The following is a 20,040-nucleotide window of genomic DNA, read 5'->3' on the forward strand; positions in this document are numbered from 1 at the left end:
TGCCCTGGGATAGCTCACATCACAGACCCCTAAGCCAGGTCTACAGGTTGCCCTGAAACACACTTTTTCTCTCTGGAGGTTCTCTGCACTGGCTGAAAAGGAATATTGATCCACAGCCTTCCTCTGAATGCACTGTTAAAAAAAGGAAAAAAAAAACCACAGGGCTCTTAAGTCCTATATTTCCTATTTCTTGCAGGATCTGTGATTCTTAGGAGTTTTGAATTCATATTTTAAATTTCGATAATTATATTAAAATTGGATAAAGAGAGAACTGTAACTGTTCAATATCTAAAACAACCTGGGGTATTTCTTCACTGATATACAGAAGCATAGCAAGAAAAAAAAATCTACATTTAACATGCTGCTTTTAATTTCTGCCTTAAAAAAAAAAAATTCTCAGTTATTGCTATTCCCAATCATGACCATAGGTGAATCAACTTCATAAAAAAACAGTTTTCAAGATTTTAACACATCCAGACCTTTTACTGTCCTCAACTTGAATTACTATTGGAATTTCAAAGATCATGTGTTGTGAAAAGGTTTCAGTGCAGAGTTTAGACACCACAGGCTCCTGTTGGTGTCCAACCCTGCAGAGAACCAGGATAACCCAAGCCTGGCAGATGGCTGGATGTCATCTGCTCCCACTCCAAGCAGGGCAAGGGATGTGCTGGACCCAAAATGAACACAATAAGGAAGCACACTCCTTCCTTCATCCAAAATTGCTCTGATTATAAACAGGCTTTTGTTGGCATCAGGAAGATGGGATCAGTTTTAGGGCATAAATAAATGCTTACATCAACCTCCATTTTCATCAACACCCATGGGCAACCCTGGAATGACTTGGAGAGCATATGTGTTAAATGGAGAATCCTATTATTTGCTAAATATTTATGGCTATCTAGAAGACAGATAAACAGCACTTACATTTAGTTATAAATGTGCCTTTTAGGCAAAAAAAAGAAAACCCAAACTTTAGACTCATTTCCCATTTACACTCAATGTTGTTGAAGTCAGTTACTGGCCATTTTGATTCTACTGATATGCTTTAATTAAAACTGTAAGTGAATTAAGAAATGTGTATTTTGAATACATATGAGCACAAGAAGCATTTTTATTTAGTAAACACATGCAGAAAGCCAGGATGGTCGCTAACTAAAGCAAATATTATTTGCTAATGGAAGAAAAGTTGAGAGTATAAGCACATGAATATGAAAAAGGAGGCAATATGCCCATTTCATATTTGAGAATAATTTTCAACCTTCATTTTGCACAGTTTTTATAAAGTATTCTAAAAGTTATTTAATGGCTCATTGCTTTTCTATTAATTCCTGGGGGGAAGAAGCCCTTGAAGTTGGCTTCTAAACCTTAGAATTGTTTTGAATTGCTATTCTTCAGATAAAAAAAATTTAACAAAAGATTGACAGATAACAGAGATCATTCATTAATGGTGTAATTAAAACTTGTTGGAAAAGTTAGAATTTATGTTTTGGTGATGGGAAAGAAAAAGCTCTGTAGAAATAAGAGTAATTCTTCATAAATTCCATATTTTAAGAGTACCCCTAGAGAACCTGAGCTTCATCTGCCCTATCCTTTAGCCACTGTACAAAATGCACATTTTTAATACAAGTTAATACACAACAGAAAACAAAAGAAAGCCAAAAATAAAAAAACTAAAACTGAAAAAGCTTTTGCACAGCAAGATTACACGAGGTCTTGGGCATCTGTATTCACTGGCAGGCTTTGGAAGACCACTTTTTGAAGGTGGTGGTATTAACAATCCAGGTGGTAGTCTAGAGTCAGGAGAACTCCTAGGAGTAAGCGTAATGGAAGAGATATCTAAACAAGGAGGTGAATCCTCATTGTTACACCAGAAAAAAGTAGAGGGTCTTTGAAACATATGTTCATCATTATCACACTTTATGTGCAGCAGCTGAAAAGGAATCACAGAAAGAGAAAACATTCTGAGGAACAGAACTTGGTAACGTCAGGGAAAGAAGAAAAAAAAAAGAAACACATTTCATATTTCAAAAAAGCTTGTCAGCAACTTGCTGTTCAGTGCTATAGCTACAAGATACAGAACTTGAAAATACTTCAACAAAGTATAACAATATGCCACATTACGAGGTAACCCAGTACCAGTTGGAACAAAGACAGCTTGATCCTTATCATCAGTAAATAAAATGAAGTTAGACATTTTCCAATAGAGTGTGTGTGTGTGTGAGATGCTAAGAAATGTCTAAATCCAGCAAGGTATCAGCAGTCTCTCACATCTGCACTTGTAAAATAGCAGTAGGCACAAGTCTGGGGGAAGAATTACTGTGCTGGTTAATGCACAGGTCAGACTTTAACTGGCTGAGGAAAAATCTCCCATTTATATCCCACCAATGCTGAAAGAACAGCTCATTATTGAACTAAAATCTTCAGAGGACAGATTAATCTTTGGATCTTAACTGAAGGGATTGCACACTTGTGCAGAAAGTTCTTCTTGGCCACAGCCAAGAGTTCCACATGGAGAAGGCAGGAATGGCACCCGGGCTGGAGGTGTCCTGCCTAAACCTTAAGCCCAGTCCTGCTTAAACCCCTGTGACTGGCCCAGGCTGAGGCAGTGGCAGATGAGTGCAGCAAGAATTCTGAACTTTGCTTTTGCTCCCCTCGTAGTGTTACACAATAGATATGTCATGATTATTTCATCAGAAGTTTGCATCACTCGGTAGAGCAGGATTCAATTATTTTAAATCAATTCTTTTTCAATGTTATGGAGAAAACAAAACTTTTCATAATTTAAAAATGACTATCAGCAGCTTCTTTCTTTACAGATTAACCTGGCTAAGAGTACAGCTGACTAAATGTAGTAACAAATGCCATACTTGAGAATATCAAAACAACCCACCAAATTCCCTACTCAAAACTTGCAATTCAGCATTAAAGAATATAAAAAATATTTTCATCCTAACTTCCAAGATTTCCATACTGGAATTGTGAAATGTAGGGTTTGGAATGGTAATCAATAAAAAGAAATAAAAAAACCTAAAGGAGAGAATTTTGATTATTATTTCAAGAGTATCACTAGACTACAGGTAGAAGAGTTGCTGTGCACTACTGCCATGGAATCCTTGCTGCTATCCATAACTATGGGAAAAACCCCCAGCCCTCAGAATAATAAATGCTCAAAAATACTAAACACAGTGTAATTAAGAAAGCCAAAAGCCCTCCTGAAATGCAAATACAGGATAAGTAGTTTTCATAAGAAGGCATGGATTGCACATGAAAAAGTCACACAAAAAGCAGCAAAATGCACATAGGACACCAAGCAGCAAAGCCATGAGGATGACGAACATATATCAAATCCAGGCAATGGAAAAATTCAATAAAAAACCAGAATATACAGCCCTGGTGTCATCTGAGCCCTGAACTGGAGCAGTCACAGGCCTCACAGTGACACTAAGGACACCACACACCCTGTGGGGTGCTGAGCTTCCTACCGCAGTTTTGGGAATGCACCTGCTCAGGAAGTGGATTTTCCCTGGGAATTCTTCATTTGCAGAGCAGCACAGAACCCATCAGGTGCTGGGAGTGCTGCTCTGTGTCTCATGCCAGGGCCCAGAAGGACCTGCAAGGCTGATGGGCTTTCTGCTCACAGCCCTCTGGAGCCAAGCAGCCCACAGACACCACAGGGGCAGCAGGGAAGTGTATTTGACAATGGAAAACGGGGAATGCTGCCAGACGCACAAAGTGCAGCAGGAGAAAGGCAGAGACCTTTATTCTAAAGAATACAACCTGAAAAGGGTGTAGCTTCTGAAAATTAATGCTCTCACACCAAATTATAAAGGAAGAAAATATAGTAAAAACAATTGCATTGTCATTTTATACAGCAACTGTGTTTTGTCTGAGGTTTCCACTCAGACCTGCAGTAATGGTGGCATTTATACAAGAGGTTCCAATTTGGGCCTTGTTCCATTAACACAAGAAAACAACAAGTAATGATACTTCATGAAATTATCATACTAGTTCAGTGGACTTGTTCTCTTTTATGGTTAGATGTAACTATGTGCCAGCAAAGGATTCATTTTTGACTCTTTCTACTGAGAAGGGTGCTGAAGATGAGCTCTTGTGCTGCATCATAGAAGAAAATGTAACATGATTGAGGTTTTATTAATTGGGAAATCACTTCAAAATTTTTTCTTTTTCAAGGTGTCTCTAGACACTGACTGCAATCTCTGTGTCACACCCACACAGCAATCACTTAAGTGTGAATTAGAAAAAATTAGAAATTTTTTTTTTCCTTAGGATATTCAAATTAGTAATATACAGAACCACCACAGCAGGAAACTGCAGCCATATTCCAGGGAATGGTAAGCAACCTTGACTTGAAAATGACGCATTTAGTCAAGAAGCTGCTTATTTCCTGAGATTTGGGACTGCTAAGAACACTCACTAATCTATAACATTCTTATTCATAAAATATTGTGTAAGCATTAGCAGTTCCATTAATTAACTGGTACATCTTCAGTTCATTTAGTACTTTTTCATTGACATGATATATGCCATAGGAAATTTCAAATCCATTTTCTTTATCATTATAAATGCAGCACAATTTTATACCCTCACGAAGAAGTGCTCAAACAACTGAACACAGAGTATTATAAATCTAAAAAAGCTGAAGATGGGCAAAAAAAACCCGCAAAAAACATGTGCATTTTTCCACTTGGCAATCTTGGTGGAAACAGGAATCAAGTGATATGCATAAACACATTCCAAAATGGTGTTTGAAATCTGCATACAACTCCAATGTCTCTCTTGGGTTTTCCTGTGAGTGCAGTGAAGCTTTCCAATGAGGGTCACAACAAAACCTTGGAGCAAAGGGCTAATCAGTGTCTTTAATACCCTGCTTAAAACTGGAGGGGTTTTGCACCACCTCCATGTAGGAGTGTGTATTCCACACTGCATCTTTGGCACTATTTCTGGTGCATGGAAGAACACTGATCCTTCTGGGGCTGCTTCTCTTCCTGCTGCCCTCCAGCTCTGCTCCCCCCATTTCAGTGCTCTCAGGGAGCCCTGGCAGCTTTGGGCAGCACTGGCAATGGGAACAGCAGCAAGTAAGACACGATGTGAGCCCACTGTGCCAGGGCTGTGCTGAGCTCTGGAGGCTGCAGTTACACAGCAGCAGCATCCAAAGCCTCCTGGGGACACAAACTGCAGCAGCGTCCTCACGGGCAAACAACATGATGAGAATCCAATGGTCCTCACATAATCAAGACCAAATGCAACAAAGATCAGTGATTAAAGCATTGCCAAGCCACTGAAACAGATGAGAAGTAAACAACAGATACACAAGTCACAGAAACTTGAGCAGTGTGTGCAAAGGAGTGAGACAAAGGAAACATTCCATGCCAACATTTCCCATGGCACATGAAGAGCAGCTCCAGAGGCAAACTAAGGAAATTCAGTTTGAGATTGCATGTCCTCGACAGAGCCACTCAGGACACCAAAAAAAAAGTGATAGTTCCTGTTGCACAACACTTCTGCACTGGCAAACACACTCATCTGAGGGACTAACTTCTCAAACTTCTAGGAAGACTGCTCAGAACTGGCAACCCAAATGCAGAGAACATGATCACTAAGCACTTTATTATTTACTGAATGTGCTGAGCAAATTTAAATCTAATTAGCTACAATATCCTCAGAGAAAAAGCGTGAAGATTGATAATTTGATGTTCAAATTTTACAGTATATGTTATGCAAAAGTATTTCATTATACAATCCAGTTTTCTCTCTTTCCTTTCCAACTATGATCTCATTGCCTTAATGGCTTCTTTTATAGGTTCAGAAAGAAATGTTATTTTTCCCATAGAGTTTATGAACTGACAGAAAAAACAGCTAAATTAGATTGATGTTGATTTGGCCATATGGCTAGATTTAGAGCAGCTACAGGAAAATGTTCCTAGTGATACTAACATGCAAGCAAGAAGAGACTCCTGACTGCAATTGTATCCCTAAAAAGCAGAACTCGTGTTTCACCCATTTACACACTGCAAAAATGCAAAGGCTAGGTAATTGCATTATTCACACACATATTTTGCACCCATTTCACTCTGTCAGTATTTATTTTAAAATATGTCCTCAAATAAACCCTTAGTTGGCCTGCAAAAAAAACTGCAATTCATGCAAGAATCATCAGAAAGGGAGTTTTTGACTGAATTTCCCTTTGCACATCCCAATCAAGCCTTTGACTTGCACTGCTTATCAACTGGAGAGAGTAAAGTCATTCCTAAACTGTTGGGGAAGATGAAACAGGAAAGCCTTACAAATGTGATTGCCTGGCAAAAGATTTTGAGAATATAGAAACTATAAGCGAGATTGAAATGAAAGCAAGCTTTGACATCTTTTAGTTACTGAACAACGGGAAAACAATGGTGTGGCCGGCTGAAGGTAATCTCCTTTTGATGAAACAATACCCTCTGCTTGCAGACAGGTGCAAGGGTCAGAGCAGACCCTGCCAGCTTGGCAGAAGGGGTCTGAAGAGTAGTTTTTAGGGTTTAAAATGTATCACAATATGGTAATGTAGTGATTCTTACAGGCTGTATGTGAATGCTATAGGATTTGTATGCTCTACTAGATTGGTTAGTGAGAATCAGAATATTCAACACAGAAGATGATTTATTGTATTGTAACGGGAACTTCGCTCTCTTGCTTTTACTCTTGCTCTCTTGCACTCTTACTCATACTCTTGCTCTTGCTCTTACTCTTGCTCTCTTGCTCTTACTTTTCTATGCTCTTAGCTCTCGCCTTTTTACGTTATTACCCTCTCATCCTCTCTCTTCTCTCGGGCCTGCTCCGAGCTGCAGCTGGCAGCTCCCAGCAGGGCCCTGTACCCACGCCCTTTGCAATAAACCCCAAGTTCCACGACCTGGCTGCAGAGATCTCTCGTCTCCGTCCGTCCCGACCGTGCTACCCCCTGTCTTGCCTACACTAAACTTTAAAATTATTACTGCTTTCAATTTTAATATGGAAGGTTTTTTTGTTTGTGTTTTTGCTTTATTTCTGATTTTTTTTAAGAGAGCAACTGAGGATTCACAATAAACTCCCTAATACTCCAATTCGCTATTATTACTTAAAACATGATTTAATTAAAACAATTATGAACAGATATTTCAGCTGGAAAGATGCTCTCTTATGAAATTATCAACTCAAAATATTTTTGATTCTGTGCTTAAAATGAAACTTTAAGCTTACTCAAAGTAAAATGCACTGCTTGCATTTTCTTCTCTTAGTTATACCCTGTATGGATTTTTGGATAGGTCATCAATTTGTACACATTTTGATGTGAAGGATTAGCAAATTAAGGTGCTGTAGTGTTATGTTTTGCAAAGAAAGTGTTCAACAATATTACTCAAGAATTCAATATGTGAGCACAGGGCAAATTCCTTTTAGAGAAGTGACATCTGTCAGCAAAGCCACATGTTGCAGTCTAGCCTGGCATATCACATTTTGTCATAGTTTGTGAAACTACAAAGACAAAATGTTTTAAAAATATTAGAGAAGTAAAAGAGGACCTGAATCTTAAGTATTGATAGTGTTACATTTAATCCTGAGCAAATGGTTTTACCTCATATTTAGCTACAAACCTATTTTCAGTGACAACAGGAAGATAGAAAAGTTTGTTTCAAATGAAAGCCTGTATGTGTCTGTTTAGAACTGAAACATGTTGAAACAATTTTTATTTTTTGTAAACATGCAGTGAACCAGATGCTTAAGCCCATACACAAATTAATTTATCCATCCACAGTTTAAAGATGCTCTCACAGTCTATTTTCTTTTGATACTGAAGTGAAAACAGGAAATGTAATCTGGTCCTGCTTGTGGGAAAATGATCTGTGAGCTGTCAAAAAGAGCAAAATTGGTTTGCTTTTTAAAAAAAGAAACCAAAAAAACCCAAGCCCCACAAATCAGTGATACAATAAAAAAAAAAAAAAAAAAAAAAGAAACTGCTGCGCTTCAATATTCCTGAAGTGTTTTCTCTCTTCTTCATTTCATTAAAAACTAACAGGAAGACTGCTGTGTCCAGAATGATTAATCAATGCACCTCAGAAGCAGGAATAAAGAAAATATAGACTGGCACTGCATGCAATGGGACCATGGCTTCCCAGTGCCTGCCAGGTGGGAAAGCCACTCTGTCCTGGATCAGTGCCTTTCCACAGAAAGCATGGCAGTGACATCATGTGCTGGCTGTCACAGCTCTGTGTCACACTAGAGATGGAATCGACTCCAAAAGCTCCTAAGTCCCCTCTCCCATTGTCAGCCTGACTCTGTGCCTGCTTAGCCCCCCTGGCTTCACTGGGGTGGGCTCTGAGGGAGCAGAGGACACAGCCTAGAGTGATGCCCATATTTCTGCTGCCCTGTTTGTGCCCTGCCTGCACAGGCCCTGCAGCACCCCCTGCTCTGGGAAGGGGATCCTTGTTCAATCCCATTGCTGGTGGGGCTGCTGCAGCCCTACCCTGCTGACTGCCAGGGGCTGAGCAGCAAGGGCTCAGCCACCAACCTGTGTGACAGGGGAGCACTGGAGCACATCTGCCCATGCTGAGAGAGCACACACAGCATGCAGACAGTCAGACACAAAAAGGAAAGCACAAGCTGTGAAAACTCAAGGTACTGTTTAAGCACAAACAGAAGCAACTTTTAACTGTCTGTAGCTGGCTTCTGAAATGGAACATTTCTTTACAAACTGCTGTGATGCCACTCAAAGGCATGTGTTCTTTTATCACAAAAGGTATTGAGGATCAAGGCTTAAATCTTTCTTTGACCACTGAACAATCCCTTCCCTAGACCTCAGCGCGCAGAAGTGCTGGACTGCCAGAGAAGGAGCTCCAGCCATAAAAGATTAAAAAATATCAATAAACCAAAATGCTTATTATAGCTAAGAAAAGCTTCAGAAAGCTGTTGTATGGCACCGGCATCCCTGCATGTCTCAACAGTGATATGAAAAATGCATCACAAGGACAATTGTCTTACTTTCACAGCATGTAATACCAAGACTATCTGCATGGAAGGAAGCTTTCCTTATCCACCCAAAAGTGCTTAGAAAGGGGCTCAAATAAGGAATTATTCCCATGTGGGATATTCAGCTTCATTTCAGCTATTTCATTTCAGAAAATACTATCAGCAGACTTGAAAAGTTTACTCTGCAAATAATCACAATATAGATCTGTTACTTTAATTTGAAGACAGAGCAGCAGAAGTATAGATATTTTTAGTTTAAATTCAGAAAAAAAATCACCAATTATTTATTTTAAAAGTAAAGTAACCTTTTTCATTACAGAAATTATGTGGAAATAGGGGGAAATAAATTTTTGCACCCCTGTTTTTCTGATAGGAATTGAGACTTTGCAGAATCATACTTGAAATTAAAGTTGATTTGAATGAAAAGGGTAAAATAGTAAATGTAAACTACAACAGAGAATCAATTGTCTTATGAATTGTTTGGAATTTTGCTCCTTCATACATATTTGTTGCTCACATGGTACAAAAGCAGATAGATGTCATCACATTCACTGCTATTCCAGCACATTGACTGATAATCCTTTTAATGGACTCAAAATTCCCCCCAACATTCTATTTATCTAAAATATAACAACTATATCTTTAATAAATACGCTATTAAATAAATTATAATAATTTTATTTATTAATTTGTATAAATGTAATATTTTTATCTTTTTCTCTGCACTGAAGTCACTTGACAGCCTCACCATCCCATTCCTTCATTCATTCTCAACCCACCAGCTGCATTCCATGGAGCTCCTGCTACAGCAGCACAGTAAGAGCTGTGAGTCACCATCTCCTCAAGACGTGGTGTGAAAGGACCTGCCTGAAAGCTGCCTCCTGGTGAGGTGCCAAATCTGCAATGCCTGGGGGAACAGCTGTGGGCCTGGAGCTGAGAAAGACCTTTTCCTAAAAATGAGCTTGCTTTTGGTTGGTTGGTTTTGTTTTGTTTTAGTTTTTGGCTGCACAGCTGATGGAAGAACCCTGTCCAAGGAGAGGAGCCTCATCCAGACTCCTGATTGAGGCAGGATCCAGTTTGCTGAGGCTGCTGAGGACCATGCTCAGGGAAGGCCCAGCATCTCCAAGAGTACAGAGAGCCCCAACCTCCTGGGCATCCTGTTCCAACACCCACCCATATATAGAAATATCTCATGTCAGAATGGATGCAGATGTTGAACAGGCTCTCAGGTGGCTCTTACTGCAATTTTAAACATTTGTGACAGGAAATGCTTGGCACTTTCATTTTAAAGATTAAGGAGTAAATAAAGCAATAAAATACAAGTGCAAATTAATAGCCAACAGTGATTATGGAAATGAATTAATTAAGATCAATAATTATCTATAGTTTTGTTGCAGCACAAGTGCTATTTAAGTAATATGCCTATTCACTGTACCAATAGTAATTGACAATTAAACACCCTCTAGGGAAAGTTCACAAGTGGCCATCAAATTAACAAATTTAGATCTTAACTCTTTAATATGGAATGCACCACCATTGTCTTAAAAGACACCAAAAATCAAAACTATTGGGTATTTTTTGGGCATTATTAGTAATTTTCTTTCATTTTTTTGCTCAATGAAATGACAAAGTTCTTTAAATGAAAGAAAATAATTTCTTGCAATGCATTTAAAAGCCTATTTATTTGCATTCAAATACACATTTAGTTATTCTATTCATAAATAAAAACAAACTTTTCCTCATTTGCCATCCCAAATGAGGAAAATAAAAGATGAGAGAATTTACTAACTTGATATTAAATCTGGAATTAAAATTGATTACCTATCACTTCATAATGCTTCATAAGTGAAAAGACATTCATAATTCAAAATGTTCACTGTGGTGGTTACACAGTATTTATAATTTATGGTGCATTCTCCTCTAAGTAGATTTCAGTGAAATGAAATGCAGTCCCTCATGGGAACCAGTATCCCACCAACACAAACAGTGGGCAGACACTGCTGAGAAACTGTCAGCACCACTGCAAACTGGCTTTTACACTGCCCACATTTCTGAACATCCATGTAAGGGCAATGGTGAACATGCAAGGCAGAAAGGAGGCAGTCCAAAATGCACAGCTGAAAGCAGTTCCTCTTGTACCATTTTGTCACACATACATTAGGAAATTGGATTTTGAGAGCTGCCTAAAGCTGTACAGATGAACACACTTGTGAGAAGAGGGGAGTCATTAGGATCAGTCTGCAGTGCAACCTGCATTGCTGGAGGCCCTGCCTCCGTGTCAGGAAGTGCCAGCAAGCAATTTAAACAGTTCTGATTATCTAGAGGACCTGCAGAGCTGGAATTTGCAGAGAGGAACCCACACTTGCTGCTCTTTCCCAACCACCCGGCATTAGCTCCCAAGGCCTAAGGACTCCTTGGCAGGCAGGTTGTCATCACAGGTGACCATGTGCTTGTGACAAAGGTGGGAGGAGCTCCCAAGCAGCATTTTGGAACCAGATCCTCTCAGTGCAGAGCAGTTTTTCACCCTCATCTGGCACATTCAGCTCTCTACTCGAGTGTGCATTTATTGTCCCCAGGCAGCAACAAATAGGTATGGGAGAGCCACAGCTGCAGAGACTGCAATTTGCACTTCTGCTGGCTGGTCCCTCTGCCACTGTTACTGACACTGCCCTTCAGCAGGTGTGCTCCTTGAGCACTGCATGTTAATGGCAATCTCTGGGAACAGCAGGGATGCTCAGAATGATCGTCAAGTGATTATAAATACAGAGTGACCCCAGACACAAGGGTTATGTCAGGTACTTACTGGAGATGGGTGCACTTGTGTTATTCTTAACTGGTTTTCCAAATCTTGGACTTTATTTTTCAGTTCTGCATTTTCAGTTTCTAATTCTTGAATCTACAAAGCAAGTGGTTATTCAAGTGGTTAGCTATTGGGATAGTCATGGATTTCAATAACAGCATCCACTGAACATAAGTTTCATCAGAGATCTGATGATTTAGAATCAAGCTTTAACTCTTTATCTGACTATAAAACATTTTCAGTATCCTCCATATTTCAAACTTTCTTTTTCATGTCCTTGAAGGACAGCAAAACATGAAATATTTTTTAACAGATTTTTTTTCAGTCTTCTTTTTACCTTAGCGGTCTGAGAATAATGCTGGAAATTATGCTTCCATAACAAGCAGCTAATAAAAATACAGCAGCATGTACTTTTAGAAAGAACAAAATAGTTCAGAACTTACTCTTTTCTGTAAACCTGCAATTTGTTTCCTTGTTTCAACATCTTTTCCTCCGGATTCCAGAAATTTCCTGTAAGCTAAGTCAAATGCTTGACCAATTGTTAAAGTTATCTCTTCTGCCTTTACATAAAACATAAGACTGAAATTAGTAAATTAGGAATGTTTGCTGGAGATACTTTAATTTCAGAATATCACGAAATTATTTAACCATGTATCATATCCAAAGGCTTTGCCCCATCCACCATGAAGCCAACACTACAAAGGAGCATCACAAGCACCCTTCAGCAAAATAACTTGGCAAAATGCTATGAAGGAATGCAAAAATATTCTGGATAAAGAAAGGAGACTCAGCAGTATAAATTATGTCTTCAATTTCTATAAACACAGATACCATACTGCACAATGGTTTTCCTGATGATTTGTGAAGCATTTGCACCCTGTTCAATTGTGAAATAAAGTCTTTTAGATTTAATGAAATAATGTTTTCATGCCAATGGATATTTTGGCCCCTATTGATTTTAAATCTGGATTCCAACACTTATTTTTGTGAGTACTGTAAAAGCTCACTCAGACAAGTAATTAACTGTCCAATTATTTCCAACTACATATATCCAGAAAAAAAAAATCCACAGATATTGCATTTGTATGTGCAAAGTATAATAATTTACTAGTTCTCTGCTGATTCATCCTATGTTATGATGTGTTTATACAGTCAGTGCAGAATATCTATGTCAAAAATGATGGGGGTAAAACAAGCCTACAGGAAGCTGCTGGAGGACACCCAGGTTTCAGAAACAAGTGATTCCAAAGCAGGACCAATAAAAGGTGAACATATGGATACACCATTTGCTTAGAACTTTAGCAGAGAAAGTAAATAGACTCTCAGACACCAGAGAATGTCATTTCTTGGTGCAATAACTTGTCTGGGAGTGCTTTGTGGTGTTAAACTTGAGAGATGTGGCAGGGAAAGGGGTGGACAAAGAAGGGAGGACCTTGTTGTGATAAAATAATAAAAAACCCCAAAAACAAACAACACACAAAACCCCCAACACTAAAACCAGAGACAGACATATGAGCAGAAAAACCTGCAAGGGTATCTCAGCCCCAGAGCTGCAGTAATCTTTGCAAACAGCTGTGCAAACATCTCCAGCCTGGTGGGATGGAGCCTGTTCTCCGAGAGGATTGCAGATGCTTCCCCCAGGATGGGAAGAGAAATTATCCCAGAAAACAACCTCAGATCACTGAAGAAAGGGGTTCTTCCTTAATTTAATGTGTCTAAGTTGCAAGACACCACAGTGGCATGCAAACCTGTGTCCCAGTGAAAAGGCAGGTTGTCCCCCTCACTGCAGGGCAGCCCCACCAGGAGCGCAGAGCCCCCAGCCCTGCAGAGCTCCCGTGTACTTACACACTTCTCACTGTCAAACACATAGCACAGGTGCTTATTGGACTCTGAGTCTTTGCAGATGAAAGTAAATATTCTCTTGTCAGTTTTGTCATCAGCACAAAAGGATATCCTGTGGAGCTGGCAGTTGTGCTGGACCTCCTGCAAATAGAATGGGAATTTTAAAGAAATTCCTGCCCTTGCTGAGGATAAAGATGCACAAAGGAAAGCTCTGGATTTCCTCATGAGAGCAGACAAGCTGCAGTAATGTTTTTGAATGTGTCTTATTGCACATGAGAGGACCCAAAAAAGTAATTAAAGCATAAAAGAAGTTAGCAAACTCATCTAAACACTGCTCCTGCTTTTACTGGATGTAAACAGGACATTTATTTGGACAGCATTTATCTGGAAATGTTTATTTGGACAGTAACTTCTGTTCTGGAAAATTGATTTTACTGTTGCTTTGCATCCCTCTGCAACTTATTTAGGGCCTGATTATGTAAAATAATCTGTTCTTTTTCCAGGTGTACAAGACGTTTAAATTTCATCATCTCCCAAGATTTGTTAAAATGCATTTACTGAAATGAGTCCTTACTTTGCTGCAATAAATATAGAAAACAGAAATAAAATGACTTTGCTAACCAAGTAAAGAGAAATAAATCTGACACACAAATACTTGTTTCCTTGAGGTGCCATATAAGCAGCTTTTAAGCATTACTATTTGTACATTTCAGCTACTGTATTTAATTTTCCATTAAAAAGCAATTTCCAGCTATTTAAAAAGTTGCAATGGCACTGCTCTTCAGTTGCAAGAGCTTGACAAGACTGAAATAAACTATCTCAGCTGTTTTTTTTTTTTGTTGTTTTTCTTCGACAAGTCTCTTCTTGGTATTTTATTTTATTTGGCTTATTACGTGGGAAAGAAGTATTTGCTTTAAAGGAAAACATGTCTTTTAGATGTGAACTATTGTCTATTAAAAATGCACTGCACTGGGGTTCCCAGCTTGCTGCAAGCCCATAAACAAGGCCATGCCTTCTTTGCAGACAGCCACATAGCCAAAAACTGCACCCTATGGGCAATCTTTTCCCCTTGCCCCAGGTGAGTTCATCTCCTCAGTCTTTACAGCTGCGCTGAGTATCCAATTTCTGCCACGTCCCGAATGCCTGTCCTGTGATAGCTCTTTAACACACAGAAATAATAACGTGGGCTTGACCTGGCACTATGAGCTTTACAGATCCATACAATTATTTCATACCATTTAAGGACAGAATCACTTTTCTATAACCCTTTATTTGAGTGCTAAGTATAGAATCAGGTCCTGATATATGAGCTGGCCTCCTGCTCCTACTGCCATTAATAGTCACTATCTGACTAAAACCCAATATTCCTACTGAAGCGCTTTGTCGAAAAACACACTGCAAAAAAGAGTTTAATTAGTGCTTATAACATGAAATTGAATTTCCTAAAGCATTTATAAACTGTGCAAAAAGAAGGAAAACTCAATTGGAATTTACATGCAGCTACAAGAAATGAAGTGGGGGAGATAAAAAGGCTGCTCACAGTTGATTACTACTTGAGTTGGAATAACAACATTGCTAAGAGATCAGAATGTTCCTACTCCCCCAGGAACATATATCCCACAGATTTCTGCTAATCCCTGCAGGAGGGCTAAGATCTTTTGGCATTTCAAACTGTTATTTTAAAACAGGTTTTGCCAGGATTTGGGGTTTTCCTTATGCCCTACCACATAAGGAAGGTGCAAAAACTCCAGTTAAATTTGACATGGATATTTCTTGTCCCCTCTGCTTATGGGTGAGCTGTTGAGTTCTGGTTGTGTGAAGAGCCTGAAGCAAAAATGGGCTGCAAGCTTTGAGCTACAGCTACCATAGGAGAAAAGGCACTGCCATGGCCTGAATGCAGCAACTAGTCCACAATCAAGAAGCAGGAACAAAAGAATCTTCCAAATTCAATATTCAACATATATATGGAAAGATTTTTGTCATATGGAGTGTTAACAATTATTTAGGACATTGCTTTCACCTTCCCCAAAGTTTAGAAGTCCTGCTGTTGAAGGATTAAAAACAATTGAATGCCACATTAGCTACAGTGTGCCTTCAGGACTATCATGTACCTTCCTGGGAAGATGTCACCCAGGTGTTGTAACAAAACACGGGGTTTTAGAACATTTTTTCCATCAACAGAATAGCTTTTGTTATAATACTTTAAAAAATACAAAACAATGAAAACCTTAAAATCAGTGAAACAAATATTTACTAGTCTATCATGAAAAAACCCCATGTAAGCTTCTTACCTTTGTTTTTGGATCTAAAATTTTTACACCATAGATTGAGATTTGTAACTCAACTTTGGGTGTCTTTTGGCCTTCAGATTTCTTGATATGTCTTGCAAACTGAAACACAAAAAGCACAGAACAGAAATCACATTAATAGAAAGTTTATTTGTTTTTATTACTTCTCATTTTCTCTCAAGTCTCTCCACCTGAAGTTGCTTTTTTCCTTCTTCAATAAGCTCCCCATAAACAACACCAACTACTCCAAGTCTCAGCTGGGCATAGACCAGTGTTTCTAACTGCACACTACAGAATGTTCCTAAAATTCAGGGAGAATTATTTTAAAATTACTTAGCATGTTCCCCTGAAACTTTTAACTGGTTTTTTATGCACTTAATTGAAGATTTTGCATACTTCAAATACTCGTCACTCCCATACTTGTGCATAAAGGAGTATCTGGAAGTACCCTACAAGATATTCCATCAATTGTTTTGAATGGGGTCAGTTTGAAAGCACTACAGTTGCCAACGCCTAAGAAGTACTTGATCTATTTTATTCTCAGAATTTATCTGCCTGCAGCCCACTAGATTGTGGTTAGACAGCACTTTATATGACTGGGTTGGGTAATAATTCCTATCCAATACATTTTCCATCCTTTTCCATCTCCCTTTCAAGACTTACCTTTCTCTCATGAACACTGTCTATAAAATCAGCACAGGATCTCAAATTTGCCCCTGCATGACAGTTAAGAAGTGCCCTAAGTTTGGGTATCTTTCTTAGCAAATATATGTGATTGCTCTGTAGTTTTCTCTGCTACCAGAGCAAAATGCTGCCCTTTTACTCCCAAGCCTTCGATAGCCTGGAATGGCATTTTCAAATGCATAAAAAAGGTGATGACCCAACTAAAGGCCAGAAGTTGGAGTCTCTGCTTCAGAGCTCTCTGTTTCAACACAACCATCTCCAACATTCCCATTCAAGAATGAACTGGGTGTGTGATCCCCACCAGGACAAATGCTCTGTGTCAGAAGCCAGTGAGGACAATGGCTTTCAGGGCCAGCAAGAACCCAGGGTGTCACCAAGGGGGCTGTCCTAGCAGACCTGGAAGACACAAGCCTGAATTGCCGTGTGATTATGAGGTGCTTGGCTGCAGCCAACTGACACCTCTCCCACTAATCCTTAAAAAGTCTGATTGCAATTCATTATTTATTTAAGTGATAGTTCATGGTTTGGATTTTTGCTCTGATCTTTTTCCAACCCGTACTTGGAAAATCTTCCAAAAGCACAAGTGCTTTACACAATATGACTGTTAATCTCTTTTATTTCATTTTGCTTACATGCTTACAGCTTCTTTCATGGCAAATTATTAACTAGTTTGCAGAACCACCCTAAAAGCACAAAATGAACCTGGTTTTCCCCTTTTCTCAATTTTATTCCTCATTTTGAAGGCATACTTATTGGACTTTTGATTAATTTATAGTTGGTCCTATTAACTTCACACAGTAACAGAATTACCCAGACACTTCATTACTGATTAATGCACCCTAATAGCTGATAAATATCACACACTTGGTAAAACAAACAGCATCCTCCCACCTCAAAACCCCCAAACAACTATCCCGCATCTAAACCACTCTGTGCCATTCTCAAAACAAACTCTTAAATATAAATACCTATTTTGCATTTAAACATCTAGAAATGCTACAGTCACTGGCCAAGTATTTTATAAAACAAAGTATTTTATATTTCATACAGGATAACTTACTTGTGAAAACTAATTAGTTGAGAGTCAAGAAAATATAATTTCTAGTTCTGCCTCTTCAGCATCATGGGTACGCCTCTTGCAACACATCCTTTTCCCATCTGTGAATTTAGCTTCAAGGCCATGTCTTGCTAAATACACTTTTAATACACATTAATCCCTGTTTATTTATTAATGTGTACCATTCCATATGCATATTTTAATTTTTTTAAAAGAAATTTTATAGAGAATAAAATTTTAAAAATTGCAACTTCTGGTTTACGGCATTTTGTCCAATGACATCTATTGACTTTACAGAACAGTTAAAATTCACCACAGAGCAAAAATATGCTTTATTTAATAAAAATCACTCATTGAACCACACAAAATTGTTCCTAAATTTTACTCTGCAAATTTAGCCTTTAGTCTGTGCTTAAAGAAGAAAAAGACAGGGCAACTATTGCTTTATTTGCACAGTTGGGGTTTTTTTATCCCATGATGAATATAAAATTTAAAGTATCTTTAGATAATTTTCAGATCATGGATTTATTCATTAGCTACATCCACCAGCTTTCCTCTCTGATTTGTAATTTCCTGATGTCCTTTCCGTGGGTGGGACTTGGAGGACATGAGTGACCCCTTTTCTCAGTACTCTGCACTTTGTGAGGTGAAATGGAATGACTGCAAGATCCAAAGATCACCCAGACAGGTTGGGCATTTCAATCTCCAATGCACTCGATTGTGCCCAGGGAGACACCCAAGGAACAGACAACCCTGGGGCACAACTCATCCTGGAACAGCCTGGAGCAAATCCTGACCTTTTGAAAATGTCCCTTTGCCAAGAAGCCATGCACGAGAATTCCTGTGCAGCAGTGAAGAGAAAGCACAAATACTATTGGATTTTACTGCATGGTATATGCTGAGAATGGTGATGGAATGCTTGATTTTCCAACAGCAATCATCTCAGAGTCTCACACAACAGCTACAGCATGAAAAAGTTGTAGTTTTTAAAGAAAAGAAGTTTTAAAGAAGAAAGTTTTAAAGTAAGTGAAGTGAATAGTTTGCACAAGTTTTAGAACAGCTGGCCAAAGCTTGCTCCAAGTAGTCAAGAAGACTTACAACACTGAGGAAGTTTCAGAAGGCAGTTCTGTGCCAATTCCAAAAAAAAGGGTGAACAAACTGACCCTACCACGTCTCCACTCTCAAAAAGCTGAAATCCAGTTCAAGAACTAGATAATTCAAGTGAGATGAAATTAATGATGATCAATATTTTACAAAAAATGCAGCTTGTCCAAGTAGACAAGGCATCTGCATTTTGTATGCCACTTATATTTAAGAAAGTGAAGCTACAGAAAGAAAGTATGAGTTAAGTTAGTTACATTAGTCTCCAGATGTAGTTATAAACAGGAAATTGTCATTGGGAAGATATGTTTCTAATGTATTCCAGCAGGGTTTATTTCTTAAGCATGACATTATTGAACAATGACCAGAAGAAAAAAAGTTACTGATAAAATCCGCAAGCAGAAAAAATGAGAGGGGAAAAAAAGGGGAGAAAACGAACTAATGATCTGAAATCTAAAATTGCTACAGAGGAAGCTTGCAGACCACAAACCCTGATGAAGGGGCAAATAACAGAGAGAAGCCTCAACAAGCAGAACAGCACAGGCTGGTATTCCAATAGAGCCCCCTGTTTTCCTAGAAGCAATCCTGCACACCCCACATGTGGCAACAAACGCTGGTTCTTGGGAGACTACTCTGTGAGGATGGAAGAAAGAAGTCTGATAACATTGCAGGACTTCCACTAACTGAGGAGCTCCTCATGAAACCAAAACTGGGGGGGGTCTTTCAAAGAGATCCTTAAGATGACAGCAGTGGCTGCACTGCATCAGCTGCTTGTGAGAAAACACTCAAATGTTATCTGCTGAGGGTTTCAAATGCAGAAGTATGTTGACAAAATGGAGAAAAGATTCACAGGACATTTAGCAAAGTTAGCAGAGGACTGGAAAACCCACTTTAAGACACTCCATAAAATCAAAACCAGGTCATGGTGAAAGAAACCAATCACCAAAGAACCCCTTCCATACAAACATCCAGACAAATGAGCTTTTTAATCAAAGGTTTACAGGGCACAGTGAGAACACAGAGATTAATTCAGAAAATTTGTGGCAGTTCCTGTCTTAGCATTTCCCTGCTCATGGCCTGTGCAATACCAGCACACAGATACTGATCAGCAATTTCTTTTACAGCTGACATTCTCAAGAGTGCCACATTCAGTCACCTCCCAGACATGTGCAGGGTTTGACCAGCACATCCCATCACTGAGTTAGGTCTCAGGAATTTTTTCTTTTATTTGTTTCTACTCATTCCTTCTACCTAAGGAGGACCCCATTGGA

At 38.9% G+C, this 20,040-nt stretch overlaps 1 protein-coding gene across 3 annotated transcripts in view; it reads right to left on the reverse strand.

Annotated features, from left to right (window-relative positions):
- Positions 1 to 20,040, reverse strand: part of GULP1 (GULP PTB domain containing engulfment adaptor 1) — a 145,670-nt gene that overhangs the window by 14,339 nt on the left and 111,291 nt on the right. For 2 of the 3 annotated variants that reach the window (XM_050976787.1, XM_030241592.2), the window contains 5 exons: positions 15,931 to 16,029; positions 13,643 to 13,780; positions 12,241 to 12,357; positions 11,801 to 11,893; positions 1,706 to 1,930 (listed from right to left, as the gene is read on the reverse strand). In XM_050976787.1, the coding sequence (XP_050832744.1) occupies positions 1,706 to 1,930; positions 11,801 to 11,893; positions 12,241 to 12,357; positions 13,643 to 13,780; positions 15,931 to 16,029 (672 nt within the window). The remainder of the gene's footprint in view (positions 1 to 1,705; positions 1,931 to 11,800; positions 11,894 to 12,240; positions 12,358 to 13,642; positions 13,781 to 15,930; positions 16,030 to 20,040) is intronic. The other variant, XM_030241596.2, reaches the window with a different exon arrangement.

This window comes from Serinus canaria, chromosome 7 (assembly GCF_022539315.1).
Source record: "Serinus canaria isolate serCan28SL12 chromosome 7, serCan2020, whole genome shotgun sequence".
Classification (NCBI taxonomy): domain Eukaryota; kingdom Metazoa; phylum Chordata; class Aves; order Passeriformes; family Fringillidae; genus Serinus; species Serinus canaria.